This window comes from Rhinatrema bivittatum, chromosome 3 (assembly GCF_901001135.1).
Source record: "Rhinatrema bivittatum chromosome 3, aRhiBiv1.1, whole genome shotgun sequence".
Lineage (NCBI taxonomy): Eukaryota > Metazoa > Chordata > Amphibia > Gymnophiona > Rhinatrematidae > Rhinatrema > Rhinatrema bivittatum.
The window spans coordinates 575,944,601-575,956,859 of record NC_042617.1 but is presented as its reverse complement, the minus strand read 5'-3'; the positions used below and the strand labels follow the sequence as shown (position 1 = coordinate 575,956,859).

The 12,259-nt window shown below is 40.6% G+C and overlaps 1 protein-coding gene across 3 annotated transcripts in view; it reads left to right on the top strand.

Annotated features, from left to right (window-relative positions):
• LOC115088378 (trace amine-associated receptor 1-like) overlaps positions 1 to 12,198 on the top strand; it is a 72,910-nt gene extending 60,712 nt beyond the window's left edge. For all 3 annotated transcript variants that reach the window (XM_029596577.1, XM_029596576.1, XM_029596578.1), the window contains exon 2: positions 10,275 to 12,198. In XM_029596577.1, the coding sequence (XP_029452437.1) occupies positions 10,375 to 11,421 (1,047 nt within the window). In that variant the 5' untranslated portion in view covers positions 10,275 to 10,374 and the 3' untranslated portion in view covers positions 11,422 to 12,198. The remainder of the gene's footprint in view (positions 1 to 10,274) is intronic.
• The last annotated feature ends 61 nt before the right edge of the window (positions 12,199 to 12,259 follow it).

Below are 12,259 nucleotides of genomic sequence, written 5' to 3'. Positions count from 1 at the left end.
CAGATATTCCCGTAGATGTGATGGATCTGTGAAAATATATTTACTATTCTGAAAAAGAAGTATGCATTTACAAGGAAAACGTAAATTAAACTTCGCCCCTCTATTAACCACTTCATTTCTCATAGAAAGAATTTTTTTTCTCTTCTCCTGGGTTATTCTCACAATGTCCGGGAAAACTCGGACTTGCTGACCATGAAATACTTGATCCAAATTACGAAAAAATAGTCTCAATACAGAATCTCTATCTGCAATATGTAGAAACGTCACTACTAGAGTTGCTCTAGATGTAATAGGGGTTTCAGTGGATTTTTCCAGCAACTCCGTTAAATTCAAAGACGAAGTTTCCCTTGTTACTTGTAGTCCATTATTTTCCTTTCCCTCCTGATCTTTACAGGCTGGTAGATAAAATACTCTTGAAACTGGTGGTATATCAGTCTCTTGAAACTTCAAAATCTTTAAGAGGTAGTTTTTCAGCATTTCTTTAGGTGGTATAATTCAAGATTTTGGGAAGTTCACAAATCTTAAGTTTGGTCTTCTGATTATATTCTCTAGTGCCTCCATTTTGTTTGATTGTATACTTTCAGACTTAATCAGATTTATTTGAATCTCTTTAATCTTCACAATTTCTTGTTCCATATGACTTGTCTTATTTTCAATAATTTGTACTTTATTTGTCTGTTCTTTTAACATTGTAGAAATGGATTTGATAGTTTTATCCATTCCTAACAACAACTTCCACACCTCCGCTAAAGTTATTTTTCCAGACACATTCATCATCTCACTCATATCTGGTATTACCACTCCTACCTCCAGGGAGTCTCCTTCACCCGTTTCTGCTCTCATCTCCATCTGGTCCTCTGCTCCTATACCCCTGGAGCCCTGCTCTGGGCTCTCCGAGTCGGCGTGCAATTTAACACCGACTCTCTGGGTCGGCAGAGTCTGCGGAGTGACTGGGGCAGCTGGACTCCCAAGCATTCCCTCCGATCTTTTAGGAGGTCCTTGCGGCGGGGTAGGAGTGCTAGGTGCACCCGGGCTGAGGGATATTTCCTCTGCCATAGCGGTCGATGTCTGCTTCTCGTCGTTGCCGCCAGCGGCTCCTCCCTCCGGTCTCTGAGAAACTGGTCTAGCAAAAACCTCCTCAATCCGCGGCTGCCGGTCGTTGAAAGTCAGCGTTGAGGTAAGGTTTTCTCGAATACGCGCCTTTCTTTTAGTGTGTGGCATCGCAGCAGGAAATTAAATATAAGAAAAGTTGAAAGAGTTCTGAAAGGTTTTATCGACGGAGCTGAGGTTTCTGCGTGCACTTATGTCGACGCCATCTTGGATCTGCCAATCGGGAATGTTCATTTCTAATGTATTTGTATTTTGCATTTCAGCTATTTATTTTTATTTATTTATTGTATAAAATTTATAACTCGCGCCCTACAATTTTGGCATGAGGCAGTTTACAATAGTTAAAACATTCATAATAAAAAAAACAAAACAACATATTCATACCTTAAAACTAACACATCATAATCTTGGTCTAACTGCGTATTTGGTAATCTTGGCTTGTACCCGCAATAATATTACTTTAATATTCTGGAGGTGTTTACATGATATCAAATGGCTATTATATGCATGTTTATGTTTCTAATTTGTAAACCCTTATTCTACATTAGGCAAAGGTCAGCCTGTGTTCTGTGTGGCTGAGGTGAGGGATTTGCTAGGATGTAGTGTCTGTGTAAAAATCTATTGCAGTGTAGCTTGTTCTGTTTTTTTTTTTCTTTCAGTAAGAGGCATAGTGGTGCTCTAGAGACTGTAGCAATTTTTGTAGTGCTGCCCTTTCATAGATAAAGTTGTTGCTGTGTGAGTCCTGGGTGTTAATTCTGTTATGGTATGCTTTTCTACAAGGGAACTGAATGTTTTTGGCAGGGTTTTGTGGTACATCATATTGTGCCTGGTAGTGGAGGGAGTTTGCTTTGTAGTCATTGAAATCTAGAACCTAACTGGTTTAATATAATAAAAAATCCAGTAAACCAGTAGAAAAGAAAATGGTATGACATTATGTTTGAAAGGCACACCCTCCTTTATCAACCCCTACTGCTTACGAGATTGAGATTACTGATCAGCTGGCTAGAGAGGATAAGGGCCACACTTTTGGGATCAACGTCACACTTATGTCTATTTATATAATATTAATAATGGAAGTGTTACATTTAATCTAAAAAAAAATCAAGAGAGACTCCCAGCTCATAGTGTTGTGCATAGGGTGAGGGCACACACTTTTTTACTTGGCTATAGGTACGAAATTACCTGGCTATAGCTCTGAGAAACTGTCTCTTATAAAGGTGCTTAAAATGTAGAACCCTTTTATCATGATTGTTCTTATCCTTCTAGTATATGAAATTCAGCTTCCAATATACACCTGTGATGGAGCATCCCTCCCAGATGAACATAAGATAATGGCACATTAAGAGGCTCTGATGAACAGGGAAGCTTCACAATAAGAAACATTCCCAGGTGGGAAGGAGAAGTGGGGGGAGGAAATAAGTGATTCAATCACTTATTATTGCCTTATTGGATATTTAATTTATTCAGTGTCTATATATTTAGTGTAAACATTCCTTGTCCTTAACAAATGGAAGGGAATGACTCAAGAACCAAGGAGTCCAATTGGTGAGTAAAATTACTGCTAACATTGAGCTTCCAGTGTAGAATATTCCATAATATCACATAACGAGAATGACAGAATATCTTGGGTGGCATTAGCACCGTGTTTCTGTTTTGCAACGGAAAGCGGAATGTCAACTCCAGATGCAACCAAACATTGAAAATAATTTCTGAGCTTTTCAACATCAGAGAGAAATTGTTTGTAAGCCTTCCTTTGATTAAAAAAAACAAAACATACACACACACACACACACACAAGGCACAAGAGGGAACATTACCGTTTTCAGTGTTTTCTGGTCATATTTGAAGAAGAAACGGTGATTATCTGACATCAATGCACAGTAGGGATTTGTTCTCATTTTAAAATGACACGGAAACATCAATGATATTTTCTGATTCATTTTGAGTTATTTTCCCTCTGACATAACACAAGATCTAACAAAATGTTATTTTATGTTATTGTTTTGTTTTAATGCAAACTAATTGCGAAATTTGCAAAAGGGTACGTGTTGTAAAACACTGAATGCTTTGCAAAAAATAGCATGTACTAAAACTGATATGCAATGCATGAGATGAATGGAAAAATGATATAGAATGGAAAATGAAATGATATAGGTGACATGAATACAAAACAAATTGATATCATACAAGTGCATTTTTCTAAGCGCAGACTCCTATTGCAAAAGAATGTTAAAATCTTTCAGTTCATAGAATCCAACTCATTTCAGAAACATTACTCTAATCCACTCCCTCTTGGAATTAATATTCACTAGGGCCATAATGATGATAGAGTGGCAAAACTGAGAGACTGGCACATACTGTATGTGTTTAAAGGATTGTTTGTTGTTTATAATTTCTAAAGTAGATCAAGCTAAACTTCAAGATCCCCACTGCCTTTTCTATCCGTTTCCTTGTTTCTTTGCATTACCCAACACACTAACAGCAAAGATGTGCTGGAAAACAGCTTCAAACACCCTCCTCCCAGTTCATTAACAAAAAAGACATGAACATGAAAAACAACATTGAGATATTATTTCCTCTATGAATTGTACTCCTTCTGTTTTATTTTAAATGAATAATATTGATTTTTTTTTTACCGTTGATACAACATGCAGTATAGCTTGTTTTGTTGTGCGGGTGCTTCCAGAAATGTTTCCATGGAATGACATTTCCATTACAGCTGAAAAATTTGCCAAGGCAAACATGTTACAGATGTAGTCATTTTAGTAGCCAGTTTATGGAAGGTATTAAAGGCTTGCTTCAATAAAGATTGTTTCCAAGATGGGAAAAGAGAACTTTTTGAATAAGATCACAATGCCAGGAACAGAAAAAGAGGCTGCAAGAAAAACAGTTTTGATAAGATACAAAAATAGCAATAAATATTGTGATTTATGCAGCATTATTTACACAGAATCCTCATTCACTTTCTATTTCAGTGTTACAGAACTTTGCATACAATCCACTTTGAAGCGAAAGGAACTGGTAGAGTAATTTTTAACAGAGGGAAAACTCAAATTTTGTGTTGTAGTGCTTTCCTTCATAGGTAAATTTGAAAAAGTCCATCCCTTCTATGAGTCATGTCCTCTTAAATATCCTAGCAATGCTAGGATATTTGTGAAGCTTGCTGGGCAGACTGGATGGGCCGTTTGGTCTTCTTCTGCCGTCATTTCTATGTTTCTATGTTTCTATGATTAATTGTATCATAAAAGAAATAGTAAGAAGCAAAAGCAGTGATATATCACTAAATACCATCTGTCCACAATACATATACAGTTATCAATTAGACTGAAACCCATTATAATTCTTTTAGAAGCTTTGATTCTATATATTGGGGTGAGTTTTCAAAAGGCTTATGTGCATAAAATTGGAGCTTCTGTGAGTAAGTAGCATGTACACGAGTAAGTAGTATTTTACAAAAGCCTCAACTATGCACGTACTGGCAATGTTGCACATAAATGTTAATGGGAATGTTAATTGGGGATGCGTTCAGAAGTTCATGCACAAGTTGCTATTTTGTAGGTGGGATACTTGCATATATTATTGAACGTTTGCACGCTTTTACACCTGCTAATTGACTTGCACAATCAAAATCACATTTATCTTTTGTCTATCTTTTTTTGGGTGGGAGGTCTGGGTGAACTAGTGAGGGTTCAGGGTGAAGTTTATTGTTTAATGTTTATTGTTCCATGTACACCATGCCCATGGTATTTCTAATTCTGGTTATCTGTAAACCGAAGCGATATGTACTTGTACATGATCTTCGGTATATAAAAACTTTTAAATAAATAAAAATAAATAAGTGTTGGAGAGTCTGGTTGGTGAAAGACTGGTCGAACTGGTAATTCCAAGTATGCACCTAAGTATTTTCAGAAGCGGAGGATGCACATACTTTGTAGAATAGCTACCTCCACATTTAAGTCTGGGTTAATATGCAGCATGCACACATTTTTGTAAATAAAAAAGGGTGAATTTTAAAAGCCTGGTGCTTGCCAAAATCAGGGGATGCGCAAAGAAGTTGGGCTCATGTGCACCGGCCGTATTTTAAAAAGCATTCATATACATGTGTAAATGCCATGGCGCGCACATTTCAAAAGTTTCCAAAAAGGGGCAGGCAATGGGTGTAGTCTGGGTGGGGCATGGACGTTTTGGGGTCTGGCTAAGAGATGTGCACATAAATACTTATGCACCCCAGGGCTCGCTGAGGTCCTCTGCCGCATAATTTTACTTCTGCTATGGATGACGTTTAAATTATAAAATAAAAGGACGGAGCCATTTCTGAGGAGTTTAAAGGGTCTGGGGTAACTGGGGGAAATGTAGGCTATCAAACTGGGGGTGGGGGGTTGGAGGAGCTAGCTGTTAACTGGGTGAACTGGTGGAAGAACTGGTAAACTGGGAATGGTGTCGGCATGCACCCCTTTTAAATTCCTCCATCTTACACGATAGAAGTGTGATTTGTGCGTCCTCTTAAAATTAGCTGCACATAGGCACATGGCCATGCTACTTTATGATATGTGCACACATACGTGCGCAAGTTAGAAAATACCCGTGTCCCTGGGCATGGGTCGATGCACATGGGCAAATGTGTGTTTGTGCGCCGGTTGGAAAGTTACCGTAACTGTGAATGAAATATATGTGCATGCATAATGTTATAAAATGGGTAGAGAAAGTATGTGTATTCCTGCATTGCAAATAAATGCATGTACTTTTAGGGTGAAAAGAAGCAGAATACATTTATAAACGGTATGGCTCCTGCCACACAGTTTAGAAAATACAAGCATAATCTCTGTGGGCCTGTTTGCACCTAAATGGTGTACCACAGATAGTTTTGCAAGTTGGGCTCATCATATATAGTTCAGTGATAAACAATTGACTAGCCCATTATTGCAGTATAATATTGGTGTTTCTGTAAGAATTATGTTCCAGCAGTCACAGTCCATGCACAGCCTGCAGCAACAATATCCACTTGCAATATTATTCATGTGTTGGTAAATGAGAGTATATTTAACATATCCTGGCAAATGGCCACCTTACAGGTGGATGAAAATCAATTTCATTAATCAGTATATCAAATGCTCAGAAGCTGTAGCAAAATACTATTTACAGTACACCGAGGAAAACAAACTGCATTCTATAGAATCTTATAAAGCAACTTTTTACAATCAGAAATTTCTGCCAACTAATATAATTTAAAACATCATCTTGTATACACTAAAGGGTGGATTTTCAAAAGGCCACATGCGTAAAATCCGGGCTTAACGTGCATGGCCAGGCCTATTTTCAAAAAGGCCTGGCCACACGCGTAAAGGCCGGTACGCGCTTAAGCGTGGGCCTTTCTGAAAGGGACAGGTCGGGGGACGTTTGCTCGGTGGGGGCAGGGCTAGAAGCGCCCATTACAGCACAACTTGCTCCTGCTCCTGTTACCCAGATAGAGAGTCCATCAAGCTAGGTTGAGAGAACATTGTACAAATCTCATCTTTGGGTGAGTTTCCTCACTCCAAAAGACATCAAATCTTCACAAGAGTGCACTGTTCTGTTCATACGTCTCACTCTTCATGTCAAAGTGGCCCTAACCCATATGCTACTACCTAAACGGGTGGGATCAGATCAAAATATATGGCAATTGAAATTTCAAATCTACATGGGGTTTTTTTTTTCAATAGAAATGATTAGAGATGTGAATCGTGTCCTCGATCGTCTTAACGATCAATTTCGGCTGGGAGGGGGAGGGAATTGTATCGTCGCCGTTTGGGTGTTTAGAGTATCGTTAAAATCATTAAAATCGTGAACTGGCACACTAAAACCCCCTAAAACCCACCCCCGACCCTTTAAATTAAATCCCCCACCCTCCCCAAATGCCTTAAATTACCTGGGGGTCCAGCGGCACACTAAAACCCCCTAAAACCCACCCCCGGCACACTAAAACCCACCCCGACCCTTTAAATTAAATCCCCCACCCCAAATGCCTTAAATTACCTGGGGGTCATTTTGCAAAATGGCCGCCGCAAAATGGCGCCGGCTGAAGACACCACGATTTAGTGTGCCGGATTTCCTGCTCTCCCCCTTCCCCCGATTTAGCTACGGACCCGGGGGTAATTTAAGCTACGGACCGCCGCTATGGACCCCCAGGTAATTTAAGGCATTTGGGGTGGGGGATTTAATTTAAAGGGTCGGGGTGGGTTTTAGGGGGTTTTAGTGTGCCGTGTTTTAGTTGCCGTGTTTTAGTGTGCCGCTGGACCCCCAGGTAATTTAAGGCATTTGGAGGGGGGGTTCGGGAGGGTGGGGGATTTAATTTAAAGGGTCGGGGGTGGGTTTTAGGGGGTTTTAGTGTGCCGGTTTTCCTGCCCTCCCCCTTCCCCCGATTTACGATTTTTGACGATAAATCAGGGGAATTGGTATTGTATCGTGGCCCTAACGATTTTTGACGATTTAAAATATATCGGACGATATTTTAAATCGTCAAAAAACGATTCACATCCCTAGAAATTATACCTGCAGAAAAAGCAGGTGAAAAAGTCTGCAGGTACTTTGTACCTTTGGAAAGTTTCAACGGGAAAGTGTGCATGAACTTTCTGCTTGAAATCTGGGTCCAAGGATATGGAAATTGCTTCTTTTAACAATCACTAAGAATCCCTACATATACTGACTTGCATCTTCGAAAACAGGTTCATTAATTGTGAGAAGATCTGTGAAATCATGCGCTGACTGTATCTTCGTGGAAGTGAGAATAAAAGTGTTTACTGTGTATCCCTGACTGGGTGGGAAGTCTGGGTGAACCAGGGGGAGTTCAGGATGAAGAACCAGAAGGATCTTGATGTCGTGCGATGGACTGGATGAACTGCTGCTTTCATTTACGCATGCATGCCCTCCCAAGGCATTTCCTTCAGTCACAGATTATTATAAAGTAGCTGCTCCCTTGCACAAAAGTCCGGGTCTCTCCAGGCACTCTGCTCCCCCTACCCCTCCCAGAAAAAAAAGCTGGGATTTCTAGGGCTCCTCAACCCTAAATAAGCCAGGGCTGGAGCTTGCCTGGCTCCCACTTACCTCTTCCATATTGGGTAAACCGTGAAGAAAGGGGCAGGAGCAATCTCTGGTTATTCCTGCCCCGCGTGTTTCCCTTAAAAGTGGTACGGCCTCTGGGCTGGCCTGCACTGCATTGTTTTCCAGCCATAATGTGCCAAGTCTGCAATGCAATCTGGCCATGAACAAGCTTTACAGCCAAAGAACCTGTTTTATTGTCTTACTGCTTTTTGGAACCATTACTTAATGATTGCAAAACAATTTGGCGCTGACCAGCCCTGAGTTTGGAGTGAAAAATGGTCCCAGAAGGCCCCAGCTTTTTTGTGCTGGGAGTGGAGTAATGGAGGGGTATGGAGAGGCCTTGGTTTTTATACAGGAGGTGGTGGTGGGAGCAGAGGGGCCCAGGGAGGCCCCAGCTTAGTTAAAGCAGCAGTGGGGGGGGGGAGGAGGCCCTGTTTTTTTTCTTTTTTAAGTTAATGTTTATTTCAGTTTGGCAAAAGGACTGAACCAAAATAAACATTAAAAGAACTGAAACCCAAATATCCAGGTCTACCTGCATTGTTTACCTCCCCCAATGAAACACACCCCCAAGTAGCACATTTATAAATAGATAAACTGGTAAGTATCAGTGGATCCCTGATAACCCATTTCTCCAACTCCCCCTAATACAGTCAGCCACCTAGTTCTCTAGCCTCTCTCCCCATTGAATGCTCACTCTTCCATTTCTTTCCCATCACCGCAAGAAACTTATCCTATGTAGGAGGGTTGTGTATAGGAAAAATTGTTTTTGTTTCATTTCATTTTTCTTGGAGGTTTTTTGTTATATTTTAAAATTTCTGCTTGTTACCTATACATGTAAAATGCATTTTTAAACGTGTACGCAATTTACATACATAAATTTAATGAATAAAAATGCAATTTAATGCCTATAAAAAATGTATGCATGTAAAGCAACAAAACTCAACGAAATGAATGTTCTTCCTTACTATTTAGAAAAGAAGATTGCAGAGGGAGGAGCTGCTGTAGATGCCAGGCCCATTGGGCACTCACACCCCGTCCTCTTGGTTCTCTTGCAGCCACAGCTGACTTGACTGCTGCAAGACCAAAAGAAACCTAAGTGGGAGTGAGGGAAAAAGGAATGAATGGAGAGAGAAGGAGAGGACTTTGGGATGGAAGGAAAAAAGAAGAGCAAAGGAGGACAAAGAAGGAAACGAGAGGAAAGGAGGGGAGAAATCTGAAAAAGAGGGAAAAGTTGAAGAGGAGGGGTGATAAAGAAACCTGAATATTGGGGATGGATGAGAACTTGAAAGGGAAGAAGAACCTGGAGGCTGGGGAAAAAGAGGAACTAGAAAAGGGGGAGATGTAAGAGGAGCAACCTGGCGATTGTGGAAGAGGGTTGAAAAGAAACTTTATCTTTTTACCTCCTCAGAATCGACTTTCCAAAGTTGACTTGACAACCCTAGCTGTACCTGTGTCTTGAGTAAATCTATGTGGAATTTAGAGAATGTTATCAAAATTAAGGGGTGAAAGATGGAGACATGAAAAAGAGGGGTGGGTAGTCGGATGAGACATGGAGATAGAAATGGAGTGGGGATGATTGAGAAAATGAGAGATTTGCAAGATTCATTGATTGGTGGAGACGGGGTTATCGAAGGTTAGGAAGGGAAATGGTAAAAATGAGAAAATATAGAGCTGGGAAATGGAGAGAGAAGAGAAAAAAGAAGGGATGAGATATGGAGAGAAATTAAGTGACTAAAGGGGCTAAGGAGCAGTAGTGGAGGGATAAAGCAATAAAGCTACACGATTGAGTGGACTGGGTAGGTCAATTTTCTGCAGATTATCCAGGGCCAATTTAACTCATCAATGACCCTCAATCTCTTTTAAACTTAAAGTTCAAACTATCAACTGAAAGTACTTTAAAGATAATTGCATTATCTTTACCTATTTATTTTTCAGAAAAATTGTTTTTAATATAATTCCTGACTGATGAAATGCTGTTTCAAAGTTCAGTACCAAAAATTATATTAATACGTGCATAATAATTCAATTTTAGAACAATTTCAGCATTGTTTCCATTTCAACAGTATTTTTCTTTTTTTGACCTACAGTTTACTGGCAGCTGATATAAGCTAGGAAAGAGGAAAATCTCTGGATGCATTACAGTTTTAAGACAATACTGTCCAAGGAAGATCCAGAAGAGAATCTAAAATGAACTCAAAAGATCTGGAAATCTCAGAAAGGGTGCAGCTTTGCTATGACTTTATTAATGGGTCCTGTCTGAAGAGCAACTGGCCAATCAGCATCCGCATACCTATGTACATTTTTATGATATGCACAATACTAATGACAGTGGCCGGAAACTTGGCGGTCATCATCTCTATCTCTCACTTCAAGCAGCTTCACAGCCCCACCAATTACCTGATCCTTTCCATGGCCACGGTGGACCTTCTGCTTGGCAGTTTTGTCATGCCCTACAGCATGGTGAGGTCTGTGGAGAACTGCTGGTATTTTGGGGAACTGTTCTGCAAGGTTCATACCAGCGTGGACATCATGCTCAGCACTGCATCCATTTTTCATCTCTCCTTCATTTCCATTGATCGCTACTATGCCGTGTGTGACCCCTTGCGATACAAATCAAAAATTAACTTTTGTATCATCCTTCTCATGATCTTCATCAGCTGGACAATCCCAGCCATTTTTGCGTTTGGAATGGTCTTTCTGGAGCTCAACCTAAAAGGGGCAGAAGTGTACTTCTATAATCACATCAACTGTTTTGGAGGCTGTTTTGTCTTCTTCACTGAAACTTCAGGGGTGGTGGCCTCCATGATATCTTTCTTCATCCCTGGGTTTGTTATGTTGTGTATCTATGGGAAAATATATGTTATTGCCAGGAGACAGGCCAGGTCAATTAAAGATGCAACTAACCAGTTTCAGTTCCATTCAAGGCTTGGAGAAAAGCAACACAGGTCAAGAAGCAGAGAAAGGAAAGCTGCAAAAACTTTAGGGATAGTGATGGGGGTTTTTCTCATCTGCTGGTCCCCATTTTTCATTTGCACTGTAACTGATCCTTTTCTCAACTATGCTTTGCCACCCATTCTAATTGATGCTTTAGTTTGGTTTGGCTACTTGAATTCTACCTTTAATCCAATGGTGTATGCATTTTTTTATATGTGGTTTCGTAAAGCACTAAGGATGATTATGTTTGGAAAAGTTTTCTATTCGGACTCTTCCCGGACTAAGTTGTTTTCTGAGTGAAAACAATCAGAACGCTTGGATTTACATGTATAGGTCTGATAAGAGATTGTCAATAAATGGATAATACCTTTAAGAATGTCTCTAATCCAGAGTTATTGTTGCTCTCACTAGTTATAGGTCTGTCCTTTTTACAAACTGGGAGATGTTACAAGTAATGTTTCAAAGCAATGCAACCTGCTGTTAATTTGTTACCTATGGCACAGTAATAACATTCCAGTTTTCATCTCCTCAGAATCTTTTCTGGAGATAAATACCAAGGGGTCAAAACAACTTAGCTTGAGAACACAATATTAGGGCCTGTATGTTGCGATCCCGGTCACTGCCTCAGTGACCGGGCTTTTACCTGCTCCTAAAGCGCAGCAGTCCCTCGGGTCTCGGGCCTCTCAAACCCGCAAGAATCAACGTTGTTTTAGCCGGCAGGATCGATGCAAGGACACGCCCCCTGATGACATCAGAGGCTGGTAGGAGGGACACGCCCCCTGATGACATCAGAGGCTGGTAGGAGTTTTAAAACAAGTTCCAGGAACTGTACGTTGCCTTGTAACAAGAATCTTTGACTGAATAGCTTGTTGCCGTTTGTCGTCTGGTTTCTGACCTTTGCTGTCTGTCATCAGATTTCTGCCTGCCTGCCTGCTTGGTTCTGATTACTGCCTGATATCTGGGTCTTGAGTTCCTGCTAGTCATTTTGATTCTTCATCTGTCTGATTGCTATCTGTTCCCACTCCGGTCCGTGACTCCATCTTCAGCCTGCTTGCCTCCTGTCCTGACTCCGGTTCGTATTCCTGACTGGGATCTTGTTTTTTTTCGCCTAAGTCCCAGCGGCCCGGGTCCCTACGGG